Below are 20612 nucleotides of genomic sequence, written 5' to 3'. Positions count from 1 at the left end.
CCAGCTTTCCAAATACCACATGCTTCCACAATGACCCAGAAGAGGATCCTGAATTAGTTCTGAATTCTTCTCATCCAGAAAGTAGTCCATAACAGCTTCCAGAGATGCCAGAGAGTACCTCCTCAGCCAGCAAAAACTCCTTGGAGGGCTTCGGGGTTCACGTCAAGGGAGACATAGCAGCTTCCACCAGGCAGGAGCTGCCCCTTTGGGAGCCCGGTGGCGGCCTGCGTCCCTTTGCGGCACTGAGGGCATGCACAAAGGCAACAAGCAATTGGGGGAAATCTAAAAAAAAAAAAAAAGCAACATATTGTGCCCATCATACCAAGACCTGGATTCCAAATGGGGGTTCAGGGTGATGAAACGTGCAGCTCATGCTGACAGTGAGGTCCTGCTTCACCCAAAGCCCGACAGAGACCACAGCACGGGGGCTTTTGCACATCCCTGCTCTGGGGTTGCTCCAGGGCAGCTACAGCCCAGGGGAACTGAGCTGCAGCTCAGTTGCAATCCAGTCCTCTCCCGCACAGGCAGCGTTTTTCGGTGTTCGCTCTCCGAAAGCGGCAGTTGCTTCTGCATTGCTGCTCGCGTTGCGGCACGTGCTGCGTCACGGCAAAGCGCTGCGGCCAGGGGTTCTCTTTGGCCGTCTTAAATTTTCAGCACGCAGCCGCTGCATCCCAGTTACAGAGCGCTGGGGTTGTCTTCACGCTAACCCACCGGCAGCAGACACGGGGGAAGTTATTTGGTGTCTCTACACAGAGTGAGTTTAGCTGAGAGAGGGAAGTGGCACAGAGGCATGTGAAATCTATTAACTCTGAGTAAGCAAAGAGCAGCTGCAGGCAGTGCCATAATGAGGTAAATGATAGAAGCTGGGGATAAAACAGGAATTACTCATGGACTTACTCCTCGGGCTTCCACTGCAGCTGTTAGTGCCTCAGCCTCACAGGTGTCAAATGCAGGCAATTAAAATAAGAGTTACCTGAGGCCGCAGCTGAAGTTAACCCCTGCCGTGCAGCAGTTCAGACCCCTTGGCAGGCAGAGGGCACGCAGATGAGCAGAGCTGTAATGAGGCAAATGAGGGGCCTCTGCTCGATGGCCTGGGCTGGGCTGATACGGTCTCACCGAGCTGCAAGCAGCCCCGGGCACACGCTGTAGAGGACAACCTCTAATCCGATGATCTGCTGTTTTGCCACCCTCCTTCCCCTTGTAGACCGATGACCCTCTCACGTAAGGAAACTGTCCAGCCTTTGTTCGCTTCCCCAGATTTTTCCTCCTCCTCCTGTCCTTAAAAGCATCCCAGGTTTGTAACACACAGACTTCTGTGTTGTGGTGTCGTATAAACACGGGTGGGCACGGTGCGGAGGAGTGGGGCGCGTGTTCCGTATTTCCCCAGAAAAACCCAGTTTGTGCAGACAGGCTGTTTCAGATTGCAACCGTACAACCTTACAGAATAACACCGGCATCACAAAATTGCAGCGCTAAATCCAATGCACCACTCAGGCCCATCAGGAATAGCTGCAGATTGTACCATGAGCTGGAAAAAATGCCTGACTGATACCTTTCCTTGCCTGACGGGTACGTTCAGGTTAAATGCACGCCAAGCATAGCCGCTGTCGTGAGAGATGAATTCTTTTGGCAACGCACAACTTTTAGACTGTTGAGTTTCCTTTCTTTTCCATCCCACAGCCCACCTGGGGCCTGCTTTCACCTCCTTAGCTGCCTTCTGAATTTTAAAAAGGAAGAGAGATTTAAAGCACCATGCAAAAACAAAGTGCCAAAAAGCGGCTTGAATTACTGACAGGAGGAGCCAGCTGCCGCGGGGAGATGTGAGCGTTTCACGCAAGCAAGCCGAAACGCCATTTGCACCAGCGAGGGAAAGGTGATGGTCAGTGAAGCAGACGGATGCTGGAAGACACGCAGCCGTCACTCTGAATGTGCTCAGAGGTGGCATCTCCTCCTCGGGCAGCCCCGGGAGGGAGAGCCAAGGAGGATGCCTGCCGATGCCCGCGTCCTCTGGAGTTGGCACAGGGCTGCAGCGCACGTGGGTCCTGTGGTGGGGCTCCTCTCTTGTCTCAGGGGCTGGCTGAGAAGTTGGATCCAAGGACAGAAAGTGAAAAAACAGAGAAATAAAATGGAGCATTCTTCATTTGGAATTCAGTGTCAAGGAAAAGAAAGCTTTTCTGTGGGTTGCAGCTATAAGATTAGGAGAGACAAAGTTGAATTATTAAAACATTTATTCACCCAAGTACACGCTGAGCTCTCCAAGGACCAAACGCATCCACTTAATTAAAACAGAGGACTTCCCAAGGACCATTTATATTGGCACTAAGTGACACATTTAATACTTACGTCCTGAAAGGGTCATCCATATCCATAGCGGTAGATCTGAAAAGATAAAAAGCTTTTCCAACTTCTTGCTGTACTCCCTGCCAAAAAGCACCAGCGCTTGGTCTGAAGGCAGCATGATGAGGAGGAGGCTGTTGCCTACAGGCTTTGCCGCTGACAGTTGATCAATAGCAATGGTAGGTTATGCTTTAGCGAGAACAGCTTGCCTGTTGTGAAAGAGTGACAACATCCAAAATCTGACAGACAAGGCAGGCAAACATTCTTGGGGCCTTAGAGATGTTGGTCTCCTGTCGAGAAGGGAAAGGGAGGAGGACACAGCCCTTCTGAGGGTCCTTGGCCGGGGTTTCACCCTTATGGTTCCTGTGAGCAGAGACCCGTCACCGTGACTCGCTTTTTCAAGAATTCCTCTGGCAGATGTGGAAGGGCCAGAGGAGAAACATCTGCATCGCTCATGTCCCACAGCAGACTTAGAGAAGGACGGACCTTCTGTCATCACCTGTTAAACATACATGGCTTTGCAATATGGTTACTGTCTGCCAACTCTGGGGAGAGTTTGGCTCAGGAAGAGAGCAGTGGTCACTCAGGAGGAAGGTCTGGCTCTGCTCCTCTTCCCAGTCTCCTGGCAAGACACACTGACTCACAGCTCAGTGGAAGAGGGCAGCACGTAGCAAGCTGTGGACACAGCTGCCCATCCCACAGGTATGGCGGCAAAATGCACTTTTCTTACCTCTGGTGTTACAGGTTAGCATCTGCTTGACCTTTAAAATGCCTCTTAACCTACCCAATGGCTAAATCAGTCTAGCTTCTTCTTGGGACGGAGGTATTTAGACGTGCCATACATGCTTGTATCTACCAGATGTGGCTCCTTGTCTTGTCAGGAAGCAGAATTAGGACTGAGGGTGGAAAGAACAAAGAGTTCGTCACAGGGAAAACATCCTCTGCCAAGAGAGCTCTGTCTCATGCTGTGGCTTGGCTTCATTAACGTGGCAGCACAGGCTCTGTGGGCATGAGACCTGCACAGAACTCCAGGGAGGTTAAAAACTGCCAGTGCACGGCAGGAATGTAGAGTAATGCAAACACATCAAACCTGTCCTCTGCTCAGCGCACGCTCTTACAGAATCTGTGTCAAAATCAGCCCCCATCTTGCCAAGTAAATCATCTTAGTGTTCTGGGGTTGGGGTATGTGAGCAACCCCATCATGCCCAGGGATCAGACCACAGGTCATCTCTGCTCCTCCAGCAAAACGAGAAAGTGACAAAGAACAAGAAGTGCAGAGGGATAATTGGCTTTACCAGAAACAGAAGTTATGCAAAATAGGGCCTTGGCTTTTAGCTCTGATCTGTTTCTCCACAGTTCCAGCAACTCTGCATTGAAGTGCTTGGCATCCTTCTCAAACCTTGTTCCCATACGAAAATCTCAAGCGGCTCAAAAAACCCATCACATATATATTAAAATCCACACTCTCCTTAACACGTGGCAGGGAATTCTCCAGTACAGTGGCTAGTATTGGACTTGGAAGGCAATAGGCTTCTGGCAATCGTTCATCCAAAAGTTTCAGCTCTTGGAGAAACCCGGGAGTGAGGACAACACCTACCTTATGCCTCCTCTGTCTTAGCCAGCATGGAATAGTTAAGGAGCTTGTATGACATACGCAACAGCAAGTACGCTCCTTGTGCTCGTTCTTTTCCTCCTTGCACATCCCCTAAAAAAAAACAACAATCTTTTTACTGTGAGGGTGACGGACCACAGGCTGTGGAGCCTCCATCCTTGGAGACATCCAAAACCTGACTGGATGTGGTCCTGGGCAACCAACTGCAGGTGGCCCTCCCTGCTTGAGCAGGGGGTTGGACTAGATGACCTCCAGAGGTTCCTTCCCACCTCAGCCATTCTGTGGTTCTGTGAATTTCTCTGTTTATATGCATATATTGGTGGCAAAAGACTCAGTTTTTCTTTTTCCTTGGAGGAGAAAGCTCACAGGGGTACTTGTGGGCCCCGTGGAGATCCAGGAAAGCAGCTGGCCTAGCTCTCCGGGAAAATGACCCTACAGCTGCTGGGAATGATCCAACCAAGAGATTTACGTGGGAGCCCAGACCAGAGGCAAAGGTGAGTTTCAACATTCGTGGTTATGAGCTGTACGACACCAAGGAATAAGGTTTTCCTAGAAGAAACGTTCCTCCCTCCACATGGAAGCACCGACACCGAGCCTACAGAAAGGCGGTGGTTTCACTTGTCTGTACTATTTGTTACTGCTCTGTTACTATAGCTCATATATATAAAATAAAGCCAGTTGAAGACTCTTAAAACAACTGTGGTAGCTACTTTCCCACCTGGATGAAACTGAGACTCACCTAGATGGGTTTTGCGAAGCCTCCAGCACCTCAGGTAATGACTGTGTGTGCAACAGGCGGAGCACCAGGTCCTTCATCCTCCTGCTGCTCCTGAGCAGGACTACCTTCCAGTACTTAAAGGGGGCCTCTAAGTAAGACGGGGACGGATTTTTAGCAGGGCCTGTTGCGATAGGACAAGGGGTAATGGTTTTAAACTAAAAGAAAGGAGATTCAGACTAGATACAAAGAAGAATTCTTTTACACTGAGGGTGGTGAACCACTGGCACAGGTTGCCCAGAGAGGTGGTCGATGCCCCATCGCTGGAAACATTCCAGGTCAGGTTGGATGGGGCTCTGAGCAACCTGATCCAGTTGTGGATGTCCCTGCTCATGGCAGGGGGGTTGGACTAGGTGACCTTTAAAGGTCCCTTCCAACCCAAACTATTCTATGATTCTATACCTTACCTGTGTGGCCATGCCCAAGAGCTGCCTCTGTATCTGCTGGGTTCCCAGTTGGGGAACACAAGGCTTTTGCTGGGCCAGCAGCTGGGAGAGCAGCAGCACACCAGAATGAGGAGCAGCGTGTTGATGGAGCTGTGCCAGTGGAGGAAACCTTACCTCTAGTGCTGGGTTTGGAATTTTTATGGGGAGATCAGATAGGTGATATGACTGCAAGAAGAGGCACTGCCTAAGCTGCATGTTCTTTTGGTGTGCTTTAGATGGGGAGAGGAAAGGCTGATATAATCAGAATGGTAGGATAATATAACAACTATTAATGATGTGTGAGTAGGAAGGAAGGTCTCATTAGAAAGAAAGTGCAGGAAAAAACCAGCCAGGTCAACAGAAGAGCCTATGGCATGCAGCTGCAGCAAACCAGCCTGCCGTAGGTGATGCTGCCTGGGGGATCCAACACTGCTGCCTCCTGTTCCTCTGAGAGCGAGGGGAGAGGAGGCTGTACCAGGCGCCGGGATCCAAACACCTCCGAAACGGCAACAGAAGGTGGTATTGGATACAAAACCCAAATGTACAAAAGCTTGAGTGTGGATAGTGAGAACTGGGACCTACTGACTTAAGACAGTGACGGGAAGATGTTACTTCAGTGACGGAACCGGGCATATGATGGCTAGGGTTCACTGAAGAACACAAACAAAGGAGACAAGCTAAGACAAGGTGTGGAGTGGCCCACACGGTGTACATAAACTGGAACTGGACAAGGAAAAGAAAGAGGATTTGGAGGCTCTGCTGAGGAGAGAAGCAAAAGAAATAATGCACAGCCTTCTTCCTATTTTAACTTTTGTGTCACATAAACACACCTATTTTTCTTACGGTATCAATTTGGCTTGAAGGCCTAGCTACCAGGGAACATTTCTACTTGAACAAAAATCTGTTTTTAAGAACTTCTATGTGCGCTTTTGTTTTTTAATTAAAAATGATTCACGGATGTTCTTCTTTTGGCTAAGCCTGATTTAATAATTTATGGGAGACTTCTCATGCTGAATTTTCAGCTACATGAAGAGATCCACTTCCTTAACAGGACCACTACATATATTCGTTCTCCGACTTGTCATCTACTGCAATGTTCACCGTAGTAAAATTAGGCAGAGCTGAGAAAACTTTAGGTACTGCTCCAGGTTTGTGTGTGTGTATTTTCACGCTTGTAAAGACAGTCACCTATTCTGCAAGCGGTAGTGCCAAGAAGGAAACTTGAGACTTTCCACCCTCCGCAGAGGATGTTACTATCTAACACTGAGAAGACACGAGGGCCCACACCACATATGCACAAAACCCGACACTGAAAAGTATTTGCATGCTCGGAGTTTTTCACATCTCAGCACTAAGCGACACCGTTCCCTCGTCTTCCCCCCTCCCCAGCACATGCACAAAGAGAAAAGCTTGGCCACTACCCGATGCTTTTTGCTTCTGTCATGGGTCCCACTACATCCCCTACACAGAGCTGTGATGTCTTCCCATTCTCTTAAGAACTGCTGAGGGCAAATTGAGACGGAAAAAGTAAAACCGCTGGTGTTGAATTTGAAATGACTGCTCTTACCTGTTCTTAAACAACCATCAGACCTTAGGAGCCATCTTCCTTGGACAGCAGCGATAGTACAGGGTCAGAAAGCTTAACGAAGAAGGTGCGCTGTATGCCCCTTTTGTGCTCACTTCCACGCCTGGTACCCCTTCAGAAACCAGCACTGCCCAGTAAGTTCAACAGCCTCAGTGGGAGTCTGCTTCTGCTCCGAGAGAGCCCCTCCTGGCAGCAGGCCCTTGCTAACTACTTAATGTACAGAAGTAGGGCAAGAAGATAGGACAAAACAACTAGTAGAGAGATGTGGGTCACTTTAAAGAGTTAAAAGCCGTTTCACAAAGCACGTTTGTTGCCTTTCCTAGGGTGCTCCTGCATCTTGAAAAAAGCAGAAGTTAGTGGGAGTGAGTGACAACTTCATACATCAAAAGACTTCTTGCTGGCAGGTTAGCTAGGGCATTTAACTTACCATCTATTAAATTTTCAGTTTCCATTTCTCTCTCCTGCCCATGCAGAGAGAGAGACTGGTGACCAGTTTACTAGATACAGCTACCTGGATGAGCAGGAGTCTACTTCTAGATGGAACGCGGGCTCAGTGCCTTCTGGGTTGCTCTGGCAGTGAGCGATGGGCTGGTGCCTCTCAACCCCCCGTAGCAGGTCCCTCCACCCTAAGGACAGGAGAGCAGGGTTTTTTAGAGCTACCCGAGTGATTAATATCAAAATAAGAATTGTCTGTGTCATAACGGTTGTTAGAGTACCGCTTGGCTTGAATTCTGCCAGCCCGTTGCCTGCTCCCGGGGCCTCTGTGTGCAGTACCCATCGCAGGTTTTTGCAGCATCCATAGAGGCAGAGGAGTCTTCGCTGGCACCAGACCCCTGGATAGACACAGCTCCCAGTCTGGTGGAGAGCCCTTGCTTGGTGTTTACACAAGGGTTCCAGAAGATATTGGGTCTAGCGGAGTGCTGATCGCTTTTAGGACTCCTGCCCAGACACACACAACACCAAAAGCGTCAGCCATAAAATAAAACTGGGAAGAGGATACAGCCTTTCGCACCAAAAAGCTTCTCAAACTTTACACGTATGGAATCACTCCACGAGCACTACGAGACAGCTGCCGTGCCGGGGACGCGGCATCCAACAAGCAGCTTGAACCAACGCGGAACATTGCTAAGCTAACGGCAACCTACCCAGTTTTGCTCGCTGGTTGTGTTTACATTCAGAGCTTGAATGCTGCCACAGAGCTGCCGTGATCTTCAGCCAGAACGAGCCTCTGCTGAAATTCGTGCTGTCAAGTCATTTGCAGCATCACGGTGACCCCAAGAGTTGGTATTATTTCAAATTATTTCAACTAGGTTTACTATAAGAAAACACAAAACATACCCCCCAACCCCTGACATTTAAATATCTAATTGCCAGGAGTCATCCTCTGATAGCTGGGGAGGCTGCATTTCAGTTGCTGAAAAAAAAGTATTTTGACTTCCCTTTCTAGAAGCTTCAGTCTTTTTCTTCTGTTATACAATGCAACTCACTTGGAGACATCCCGCTTGTTTTCATGGAGAGCTACAGCAGGCAGGTCACTGTAGACTTCAGCTACGTGGTACCTGTCTAAAAGTCCAGGAAGTTTAACATTTTCCCACAGAAAACACTATTTTTGTCTCGCGGATGCTGACCTTGCATTCTGAAGTGGAAAAGCAGTATTAATCTGAAAAGATTCTCCTATTTCTCAGTCTTCCTTTTATTGCCATTATGAAGCTCTGAAAACTACGCTGTTATTTGTAAATGAGCTGAGATTCTATTGAAATATTCTGTTTTACTGCAAAGTGGCAAAATTAAGTATTTCTGCACCAGAAAGTACTTCCTTTTAACCGTGACATATGAATTAATGAGTCTTCTTTTGCGAACATGTTTTAAAAAGGATTTGTCTCTCCTGTTGCTAACAATTGAGAATAAACAATGGTTCTAGCCTCAGAATTTCATTATCAGAGCAATAACTCTTACAGTACCTTCAGAGGCCAAAGAGACCTGAGAAAATGTCAGAATGTGAGAGTTCACGTACCAAAGAAAAGGGAATCTTCTGAGCCAGTGTTTCTCTTCTCTGCCTCAGTTACTTGCCAAAATCTACAAATTTGCACTCGCTTTCAATGTTTTTCATTATTTTCATGCAGAGTAAAGGGAAGATAATATGGAAAAGTGCCTTGTATTTGATGGAAGCAAATGAACAGGAAAGGGAAACAAAGCGTACAAAATGAATTTTTATTAAATGAAAGAAAATCTGTTTTGTGGGTCAAATATGAAATAGAATATACAAAAACTTTACATCAGATCTCTTGTCAAAGAAATTAAATCCTATCTAGACTGAAGTAGCACTCGTTCTTTCCAAGACAACACGAATGGGTGAATATGCTTCTTATGGCAGTACAGGATCACACAGTATGCTGTGCTAAATTTCCGGTTACAGAGAAGAAAAGTTAAAAATCTAAACGATGTCCCTAAAGAACCCAACTATTCCACAAAGTAACTTAAAAACATGAGTTTTGATCATTATGTATTCTCTTAGAAGCAAATGACAGGTGGGTCAAGTGCAGAATTCACAAAGCTTGCATACCACATTCTCTGTTTCTATACAAATATAAATCGTTCTTTTTTATTTTAAAAATCCTTTTATAGCATTTATTTGTGGAAAAGGATGACCAGTTCATCAGGTTCCTGCTGTACTACCCAGACAATTCCATCTCCTTTATCTCCTCCTTTTTTTTGAAGACCGTTACCCATAAACCACAGACTGCAATATTTTTAAAAAGTTGCTGTGTGTTTAATCACAAATCTTTGCATCACTGTCCTGTATATGAAGGTTCTGCAGAGCTCCTAACATGTCTTTGGCATAGCACACCAAGTCCCATTTAATACTTTTTTTGCTTAAAAAAGTATATTTTCCTTTAGTAAAACACCTTAAAAACATCTATTTCCGATTTTGTAAAATAATGTGTCACCTCTTGTGTTGCTTTGCAAAATATACACACACATTTTGGAAAAACATTGAGTACTGACATAAGGGACTCATCTGAAGTCCAATCTGTTTATGAGAAGTAAAATATAATTACAAATTCCGTCTTCTGCGTTAATGTCACATGAAGTCATTCAATTCGGCTTCAAGCGCTGCTGCCATTTCATCTGCTTCAGAACTGCTTCCTTCCTCATCTTCATTGCTAGATTCTTTACTGGATTCACTGGCAGCATCATCTTCATCCAGTTTGCGCTTATGACCCCTGGAAGGGTAGACAGAGATAACGTCCATGAATCAAGGCATCTCATTGCTTATTAACACAGAACACTATTTAACATGAGAAAAAAAACGGGGGTAAAGGACTCAACCTTTTTTCAGGTCTAGACAAAAACTACAGCACTTGCTTTTAAATGAATGAACAGTAGTTAGCTCACACAACTGAATTTTTAGTTGCTGTTATTTACTGTCAGCTGTAGGTGCAAAGAACAAAGTACTGTTAATTTTGTTTCTCCCACTCTTCTGGACAAGGAATGAAAACAAACTATAAGACTGTTTGAAAATAATGAGTTGATTTACTTCCCTCTCGCATCCCAAAAGAAAGAAGAAATCCATCGTGTGAATGAAGAGATTATCAACATACATTATAAGTTGTTATATGACTTTGAAATATTCAACTTTCTGCTTTTTTATAAAAATAAAACCTTAACTGATTAACCACATCTCACTGCACTAGCTTCTACACTTTCACGCTTCCAAACATAGGGGTCTCGTTCTTCCTTCTTATGTCTCTTTGGATTAGTACTGCCAGGCTGAACAACATACTTAGCATCTCTGGAGAATTAACCAGTTTAAACAGGAAGCTGGTGTGCACCATACCCTGTTGGAAGAATCGTGTTCCTGGTCGTAAAAGATCTCCAAGGAAAAATCTAACGTTTCAACTGGGACATAGCCATAAGCAAAAGAATTTGGATTTGTGGAATCCTAAAATCTCTTTTCCTTGCCAAAAGGGAATTTTATATCAGACATATACTTCTGAGACAAAAATAAAGTTGAGACTTTGCATTGCACAGAATTCATAATGAGCTGTAGAAACACCTTCAAAATCTTTCCTTGATCAGTTGATCCAATTTCAAGCAGAAAAAACCACTCTTAAATAACCGTCCTTTTCATTGCTAGGTGGGGTTTCATTAAGAAAAGGATGCATCCACTTGCAACCATGAACAATTAATAAAGTGATCTTTTATCTTTTAGCAAAAAGCAGTAATTTAACAATGGTCCCTTTACTTGTGAGAGTATAGAGATGTAGCATATAGCAAGAAAGACCTTTGATAAATACTGAGTTGAACTATGTATATCCAAAAGAAATAAATACAAAGATTGTCAAACTGGCGAGCTTGTAAGCAACACTGAAATACAAAGCAATTTTTATTTATACGGACATCCTTATTGCCATTTTCCACAGAAATATTAATTCTCAGGAGCCCAGACTGCTTGATTTGTAGGCTGGTTGAGTGACACCTGGCCTCCCCTTTCTCAGCTTTTCAGGGAGATGGACAAGACGGGGCATGAAGGCAGGAGGGACGTCTCAATCAAAACGGGAAGGGAGCAGTACTATGTAACCCTCTTTTTTCCTTCCTGCTGCACCAGTGGGACCAAAACATCCACTGCTGCTGGTTAACCAGTGCTTCCCCCCGGCGATGTTAGGTGGGTTTTTCTGTTTGGTATAGGGTGGTAGGAGTAGTACTCCAGGGAGGTACGGCTGAAGCCCTGGGATTCCCTAACAAGGAAAAATGGGATGAGGCTAAAGCATTTCCTGAATATTTTGCGACTGAAACTCAAATGTGTCCTGCTGAGGGAGTTACAGGGCACTAAATGCAGCCTAATACACAATAAAAAGCAATTTCTTGGGCGTAACACTGATTTCCAAGCAGCCTACATTAGCATGCAGTTTGGACAAGGAGGCACTTGGACAAAACATGCCCAGTTGGACGAAATCTTAGCACATTTCCATTACAAGCTATACGAACGCATGGAGCTTGAGTTTCACTTGCTCACTTCGTGATGATTTCAAGCCTTCAGAGATGCAGCGCTATTTTAGGCATTAATGATACTATTAGCTAGAGAAAAGCTAATCAGGAATTAAAGAAAGCTGAAAGAGTCTTACTCAGCAGCAGAGAAAAAAGTTGTGCATATTTAACAAGTAGTGGATAAGAAGTATATACATAGTGCGAACCGAGAAATAAAGATAAGACATAAAGACAGACATGGAGGGATCTATAGCACAATGTTCACAGCTGAAAACATTCGCATTCACCTGTTTGTAACACTGCATCTATGGAAACTGATACTATCTACCAACTGAAAAATAAAATTAACAGCCTGACAGCTATAATTTACACATATGAAACATGTGCACACAACCATTGCAGATGATGTATTAAAGAACATGGCAGGACAAGCAGGTTTTTAGAGCCAGCCCAGATACTCTTGAGTTTGCTGGGACCTAAATCAGTAGCAAAGATCCTGTAGAAAAAAGGTCTGTGAAGACACAGTATGTCACTGCCAGTTGATTATTTCTTAAAAGTGAGGAACAGCTCATTTACTATAATTAAGGCAAAGACTAGCAAAATTACTAATTTATGCAACAAAGCCACCTTTTTATTCACATCTACTCCATAGCAACTAGATTTCAGTGAGGACAATCAACAAAATACAGGGACCTGAAATACTCAGTGTAACTAGTTAAGTAAAGAATGGAGTTCCAGGCTACAAGAAGACTTTCCAGTAAACTTTAAGGGACAGTCCTGACATATTTTCATCCCTCATTCGGTTGTTTTAAACAGTACCTTTGGAAATGCAAAAGACTGAATGTGATCTATTTTGTCAGCTCTTGTTCTTCTGGCAAGGCTATAACAACAGCTCTATTCAATCTAGATATGAAAACTTCCTCACTCACAGGGAAGGAAAAAACCATCAAAACCAAAAAAGAAAACACAGCTAAGTATTAGTCCTCTGCTAGAAGAAAGAAAAAAATATCTCGAGAATGTGAGTATTGTTCCTATTAAGATACAAACACCTTTTGCTATTTGTGTACTGTAAACTGCAGCTTCATAGCTATTCCAAAACATTTAAATGAGTATTATGAAATCAAATGCAAAGCTAACTCTGATAGAAGTACGGAGGAGGAACATCAGTAACATAGCGCTGCATTTTCTATTTGCAAATTCAGAAAAGAGAGATAATATCCCATTAATAATTTCTATCTTCAGAGAAAAGCAGTATATCCCCATGGCAGCATATCTATTAACATATCAAACAATTTAAAATGTATATTTTCCTCATTATTTTGCGCCCACTCCTTGTCATTTCCAGTTTCAGAGCCATAGAGCATAACACTTTTGAGTGGAAAAGTTAAGCACATACAGGATTCCTTCTTGATATTTAGAGAAAATGATTCAGCAGTATGTTGCAGGCTTCCATTAGCCTGATTTGCATTTTAAAAAGGAATTTTGCTTGACTGCTATTAAAAACCAAACATATGGATAACAACTGGATATCTTTAACCTCATAAACGAACAATTAAACTTTCCAAAAGACTGAATGTAGAAATTTAAATATCTGACAACTCTGTGAAAAAACTTGTACAATTCATATTTCCTTTGCTTTTGCATTAAATATTTTTCCTTTGTAATACCCAGTACGAGGAGGCCCACCAGTTGATGTGATGGAGAAATCTTTTTAAAAGGGAACTACATTTTTAAAAAAACACATATTTAAATGAATTATCAAGATATTTAAATACAAGTGTAATTCATAAGGATAGAAAAATAAAAAAAACCACTACACATCTGTAAAAGTTATTTTTAGGAAAATTTAATCTACAGATGCTAATGAGAAATATACTTTGTGATATTCCGAATGAAGAGACAGGAAGAGAAGACATTACAAAGCTGCAATAGAGCATGGTGTATGCATGTGAAAAATAGCACAGGAAAACTTATTGAAAATAAAAATTTATTCAGCGCTTGATCTGTTAAAATGATCACCAAAATATGATTGCAAAGTACAATTGTAGGTTGAATGAAAACTTCATTCTTATATTTTCAATTTAAATTCAGTTCACTGAAAGAGCCATAGGGAACAAAGCAGTGAAAAAAAGTCCAACATTTGTTGCTTCTATTATCTTAAGGCCTTAATTTATACTTAGCTGAAAATAAATAATGCTGGAAAAAACATTTTTTTCTATTAATTGAAAAGCAGGTTGTCTCTGGTCTGCTTTGCATCCCAATGGCACCCTTGTAAGAAATACAGTACTGCATTAAAATAGAAACATCTAATAAGCGAAGAACTCAAAGGGCAACATAACCCTTGTTTTAAACAAAGCAAACCTAAACCTTTTCCAAACCTTGTTTTAAACTTGCAAAAGAAAACTACAGCAAGTATTTAAATAAACGTTGATGTATACTTCAAACTCCAAATACCCACAATCCCCATCCCTACTCTGATAAGAAGTAAACTTCTCAATTATTGCAAATTGACCTGATTTTTTTCAATAGCTCCTCAAATTGGTACGGTAACAAAGTAGAGCCTGCAGACTAAATGTGTTTAGTCTTTTACAAGCAAACAGCTTACAGCATCGACATCATAAATCAGGACTTAAATTTGGTACCAAATACAGTCAAGTTGCTCTCTAATGAGAACACTCACGTAGCAGCCGTAAGCAGTTTGGAAGGCAACGGTTTGAAAAGGGCATTCTGAAACAGCTTGCTGCCTTCCAACAGCATTACAGCCCTGCGAGACTGCCTACGCTGCCCCAGGCACACCTCCGAAGTCCGATGTGGAAGGTCTGTTCCAATTTCCGTACACATCTAGCCCACAGCTTTCTGTGAACTCCTTCCATAAGAGAGAGAAGGCGATGCTGAGTTTGGTAATGCAACAGGAATTTGACTCCCTTCCGTAGGAATTTGACTACGAGAACAATTTATTTAGATAAAGTACTTCTGTGGCAATATCCTTCAGTTATTATGAATTAGAGCTGGTAAACCAGGAAACCTGTTCGTCAACCAATTTTGAAGATGCCAGCCCAGTACTTGGCTAACAAGGCTAAAGGACGTGAGATCTGAGAGAATGCATCGACTGAAAATCAACGTTGTGGGCGTTAACACATTACACAGGACAGACAAGTTGATTAAATTTTCAGGGAGATGTTCCAAGTTTTACAGTTATATTTTCTTAACATGGCATACATGGCAACATCTTTTATGTACGCTTGATACGACAGCGAGCAGTCGTCCACAGCAGGCCTGTAAAACTCAGGTGTCTACCCTCCGGCACCTTGTCCCATATATCTGTGCAGGAACATGGAATTTTCTGTCCTGGTGCTCCTCTCCGGCCCCGGCATAGCACGCTGCCAAGCACACTGCCTTAAGAGCAACAAATAGCACTAGTCCCATACTGGCGAGACGGAGCGTGTGTTTTTACTTTGTGCTCATGCGATGACAACCAGGACAATATTTAGTGTCGCAGGAACAAACGCCAGACACCTCACATATTTCCTCATGAACTCATCCACTGTTGTCTGCGGGATTACAGCATGATCCAGAAATCTAATATGCAGAAAAATGCACAGGGAATGTTTATTGCACAGCCCCAGCGTGCAGAAAGAGATCCTGCAGTTGGATGAACAGCATGCTTTTAATGCTCTTCACAAAAACGTCTTCGCGGAAATGCACCAATTCCAACTGACAGCTCCAAAATGTATTTTAACTAACACAACGGTAAAGTGAGAATTCTGTACAGCTTCAGTGCCCTTCTGCTTTAAAATTTAGCACACCTGCTGCACACTATTCTAATGGTGAGAAACTATTCGGGAAACTTTGAAAACTATTTCAATAACAGCTTTATAATTCTCTGAAGTAAACATTCAATGTATATCTAAATTGAAAGAAAGTTTTTAAAGACAGGAAGTCATAGAAAATTTAAAATAAATTCAGAAATTACTACAATGTGTCAACAAGGATATTTTGTAAATTTTGCTTAAATCGTCCATTTGGCAAGGCTGTATTTTCCTGATATTTAGACCAACGGGAAAGTTTAATAACAAAAACCCCACCTCAACTCATTGAAAATGGTTATTTCTTAACACGTAAACATTTGCTTGGGATATTTAAAAAACAAACAGTGTAGCACTAAAGCTTTAAAATGAAAGACTGTGCCCTAAACTAATTTTCTCTGCACTGAACTAATTAGATACAGATAAAAATTAAATTAAAATGCAAAATAAAAAATGCAAAACTGAAAAATTGAATCTACAATTTTGCTTATTTAATTAAATCACAGATAAATAAACTATGCCTCTAAAATATCGTTATTTTATTAACTTCAAGTTGTTTAAAAATAATCCAAATAGTTGTTATAAAAAGATGTTTATGACACGCAACACTGACTGTTTCTTCAAAAGGCAAATGCGACAGTGGCAGTTTTATATCACATAAAAAATACTCTTGTCACTGATTTGTAGAAGACAACAGAAAATTAAATATCCTTTTCAATATGTGGAATGCTAGACTGCTACCTGACGCTTCCATAATGGAAAACGCACAGATGCATTCTGGCATATCATCTCTTAATCCTATTGTAAACAAGCAGAAACACAACGATCTATTCACCTTTCCTGAACAACCTCACGCCCTTTCTAGACGACTGCATTTGAATAACCTCCCAACAGGGGAACGAGCCAATATTCAGACAAAAAATACACGTCCATCAACATACCAATATTTTTAAAGCTAAACCAGGCCTCCATTGTTTGAATCGAGTTCTCTCTCCAGCTTCTTCTAGTTTACCAATATTGCCCATTCTGACAAGAAATGGCACACCGCAGATTTATAGCTCTGTAGCGATTCTGGGTAGCTCTGGGAGGCCAGAACAGGAGATACGAAGGATCAGCAGTGAGCAAAGGAAGCTGCAAACCTTCCTTCACCAGTGCCTAATGGGTACGGTATTGAAGTCTACCTGGATTTGGTTTGAAAAAAGTCCTTGGAAAATGGCGTCACTCCAATTAATTTCTGTTACAGGAAGCACTGCGGGAGATTGTCTCAGATAATGATGAAGAATAACGTTCTTCACTAGACATCGAAATATGAGCTATTGTTTCGAAAAATGGTAGCACGCAATAAAAAAATTAAGATGGAAAGTGAGCAAAAAATGTAAGATGTATGGACAATTTAGACAATTCAAAACCGTACATCAAAATAAGGAGTTGGAAAAGAAACAGCATCTGATTTCTCTACGAAAAGTCAAACTACCTTCATTTTTCTCACAGGAGCCTACTGTGTGTGTGGAGGTACCCCGGTGCCAATAGAGTAGAGTACAACTACAACTTAAAGACCCAGTGCTGCAAAGTAATGCTTGGAATTCACCTGCCCCGTCACCCTGGTCGGATTTGGCAGCATCACCAAAACACTGAGAACATTCTTCATGATGCATCATTGGGCATCTTAACTAAAAATGTTGAACTTAAGTTTGCTAGAAATTTGGGCTAGAACTTGGTAGGTTTCCATGAGAAACAGAGGAAAGCGGTGTCAAGGCTTGATTTACAGTTAAGAAAAATTTGAATTAAAGTTGTAAGAGTATCTGACAGAACTATGTGACTTTTACATCAGTTTTATAAGGTTTGTGTAAATGATATATACAGCATACCAATACATGCAATATGTTCAAACCAGAATGCTATCCATCTTTCTTTAACTGTGCAATACTAACAAACTCCCTAAAAAGTGGGTCTACATTCATTAAATTTGGATCTCTAAAACACTGGGTCACTGAGCATCACAAATTCAATCTGGATCAAACTGGCATATGCCAGGCTATCTGCCAAATCAAATCACAGTACTTGATCCCATCTACAGTCTGCTCTACGTTTTTTCTGTCAATATTTCTGGAGAAAATTTGAACCAACAAAGGGAGTTTATACTTGATCTGTACTTTCTGTTGTGCAGTTGCAAATGTTTTTGATGGTGCTGTCCAATAACCAGATTCACTGTATTGTTCAGCTGCAGCCTCTCCCGCACCTCTAATGAAGAAGACATCTGAAGGAGAAGATGCTTCATATCTATTATCAATCCAGAGCAAGAGGTTGCTACTGAGCTTGGTCTTATCGATGCAGTGGTACCAGCGTAGGATCATATAAAGTATGATTATCAAGGTACCTGCATATATGGATGCATGCAAGAGCTATGTGTGAAAAGGTGTTTTCTGGACCCCAAATGACTACTGAGAGAGCCACAGGACTTCAAACATTTAACAAAAACTAAGACAAGTTGTTCTCTTTCTAGTTGCTATCTGAGAGCGAGCGAACCACGCTAGTGCAGGGGCAAGAGCAAGGTCTGACATGCCAGGCAGTGATCACTGCGTGACTTCAGGAATAAAATTACTTTGCAGGCCCTCTCCAAACTGACTAAGCGTGCTCCACAGCTGAACTGTCGAGCAAGGACTCACTCGGATGTACCCCTGCTCCTTCCTAGCCCGCACAGGCAGGTTACCCTCATGGGGGTAATGCATGGGTGCAATGCATGGGTGCAGCTGTGGCAGAGAGGAGAAGCCCAGCCACGTACCAAGATTTTGCAGGCAGTTCTGGCGCCCCAGCTCAGGTGCAGTTTACTCACCCTTGTTAACACCCGGAACACTAAAGACCTTGTCAGGCTTTCAGGTATTATACCATTCCAGACACAGTGGTCTGAAGTGAACAGCAATGTCAGCTGGGAAACATGTCTTCTGTATTTCTGTTGGTTGCATCTGCAAGCTCTACAGGTCCTCTGCCTAGTAGGAATATATTTTGTATGCGCATTTAACATGATCGGGTTTGTCTGATGGGTTATTTCACTGTAACTGGCAAAACAAATACTGTCATGCATTCAATTTAGTTTTCCAGTAAATATTTCCTGGAATAGCTAAAGGCACACTCAAGCCACGCTGGTAGTTTGAGAAATGGCATAACGAAGGTCTCAGCAGGAGATGTTCCCTTCAGCGGAGAGGGAACAACACAGTGGCAATATGCTTGGGCCGGCCACATGGCAAAGGACACATTTGCAGCTGGGACATCTACTGTGGGGCATCAAATTAAAACATCCATATTCTGCTTTTCACAGGCTTGGCTGGTAACGATGCAGGGACAATTCTCCACAATCAGCTTGATACAACAGACTTCTGAAACAAGTTCAAGTTTTCTACAAAATCTGACTTTGTTTTTTGCAATGGAAGCACGTACTAGGAGTTCATATGATTAACAAACTACTCACAAATGGGAAGATCTACCCATTTTTAATTCCTGTTCCATACCTCCCCCCCCAATAAGAAGCAGCACTGCTTCTCTTCTAGCAACGTTTTTAGCACATGCTTCGAGCAGGCATTTTAATTGTTGATATACACTGCTGTTTAGCAGCCATTACAGACTCGCAGGGGTCAAGATTAATGCACATTAGTTATTATGTTTAAATTTAAAGTACTTTTAGAATTCATTAGGGAAACTAGAGGGTTGTAATATATCAGCTCTTTTTCCTAACGTTGCCTTACAGCATTCCTGCTAATGTCCTAAGTCTCAAGAGTGGCATAGAATGAAGGACTAAAAACCTTCGCTAACAATTGTTAATGTACTTCTTTGTTTCCTTATCCTCAAGAGATATTTAGATATCCATACATCTTACTGAGGAAAAACCTAAATTGTTTAATAGCTTATAAATTGCACTAAAGCATTCAGCCTGACTAAAGGAAAAAATGCTGCCTAAATTACTTGAGGGCCAACCCTAGGCTATTCTTCAGAGTCTTCATGCCAGGTTTCTCATTGACATGTAAACTGAAGCAGTATGTTACTAATTTTCCTCACTCTGAACTTCTACCTTACGTCTTCCTTACCCCGGTCTGTTCCGTCAAAGCCACAGATGCAAACCAACATTAATATCTATGGACTGCTGAAACGGGGTAGTGGTGGTGGTGGTAATAACAAGTGCTTAAATATTCACCCAGTACTGGGGGAACTGTATCTCTTATGTGAGTGGGAGCAGGATACTGGAGCCTGGTATTGTTAATTGCTCCTGTGGAGAAACAGAAATAAACTCCAAAACAATCTGATGCTTAGAGTTTCTTATTGAAACTCAGATCCCATCAGAGGGAACTGCCCCCTGTGTGTGGCTCAAGTGCTCTGAAGTTGAAGACAGAGTGAGATGTTTTCCTACTTCTCCCCTTGTGAGTGAACTCTAAGAGCTCAGGTTTTTCAAATCCATTCGGGTTTCTAGTTCTCCCCTCTTGCTCTGGCAATCATGGGATCCAAGCTGGAGCTGCTGATTTGACAAGGTGGCAGAACAGGTAACAGACCCTGAAGCAGATCAAGCCAAGAACCCCCAACTTGTTTCCCATTATCCTCGTTTCTTGCAGCCTTCATTTCTTCAAATTTAAATTGTACTCTTGGATCTAAGTAATACCTAAATAAAATGTTTCATGCAATAGCCCCTCTCCCAGCTGGGCTACAGAGCCAGCATCAGATAACTGCCCTTTGGGTGTTATGAAAACTCTCCACTCCTACCTGTGAGACTGTTTCGAACAGTCCCACAGCCAACAATCTCAAGGGGTAGCATTACATATCAAGAGTTCTCCCTGCCTGGGAGTTCCTCGGATGGGGTCAACAGCCAGCTCCCATTTCCCTGGGTTGGGGTTAGGCTGGGATCTCGTCCGCATAGGCTCTCCTCCTCTTTCACCTCATGCACCTCTGCTGTAGACTCCTAGGACTTGCCCAGGGCTCTTCTGACTCCCAGGTAGCTTATGCATACTCCTTCCTCCAGCTCTGACCTCAGCAATGCTGATTTTACAGTTCACTTAACGGTGATATGCTAATTAAAGCAAACAAAACACCCATTCTTGAT

At 42.9% G+C, this 20612-nt stretch overlaps 1 protein-coding gene across 1 annotated transcript in view; it reads right to left on the bottom strand.

The window, feature by feature from the left end:
- Positions 1-8930: 8930 nt before the first annotated feature.
- CTDP1 (CTD phosphatase subunit 1) overlaps positions 8931-20612 on the bottom strand; it is a 113788-nt gene continuing 102106 nt past the window's right edge. The window contains exon 13 of the mRNA XM_069809234.1: positions 8931-9958. Coding sequence (XP_069665335.1) covers positions 9817-9958 — 142 coding nt within the window. The 3' untranslated portion in view covers positions 8931-9816. The remainder of the gene's footprint in view (positions 9959-20612) is intronic.

The sequence above is a fragment of the Haliaeetus albicilla genome, chromosome 21 (genome assembly GCF_947461875.1).
Source record: "Haliaeetus albicilla chromosome 21, bHalAlb1.1, whole genome shotgun sequence".
Classification (NCBI taxonomy): Eukaryota; Metazoa; Chordata; class Aves; order Accipitriformes; family Accipitridae; genus Haliaeetus; species Haliaeetus albicilla.
This window is presented reverse-complemented; position numbering and strand designations above follow the sequence as displayed.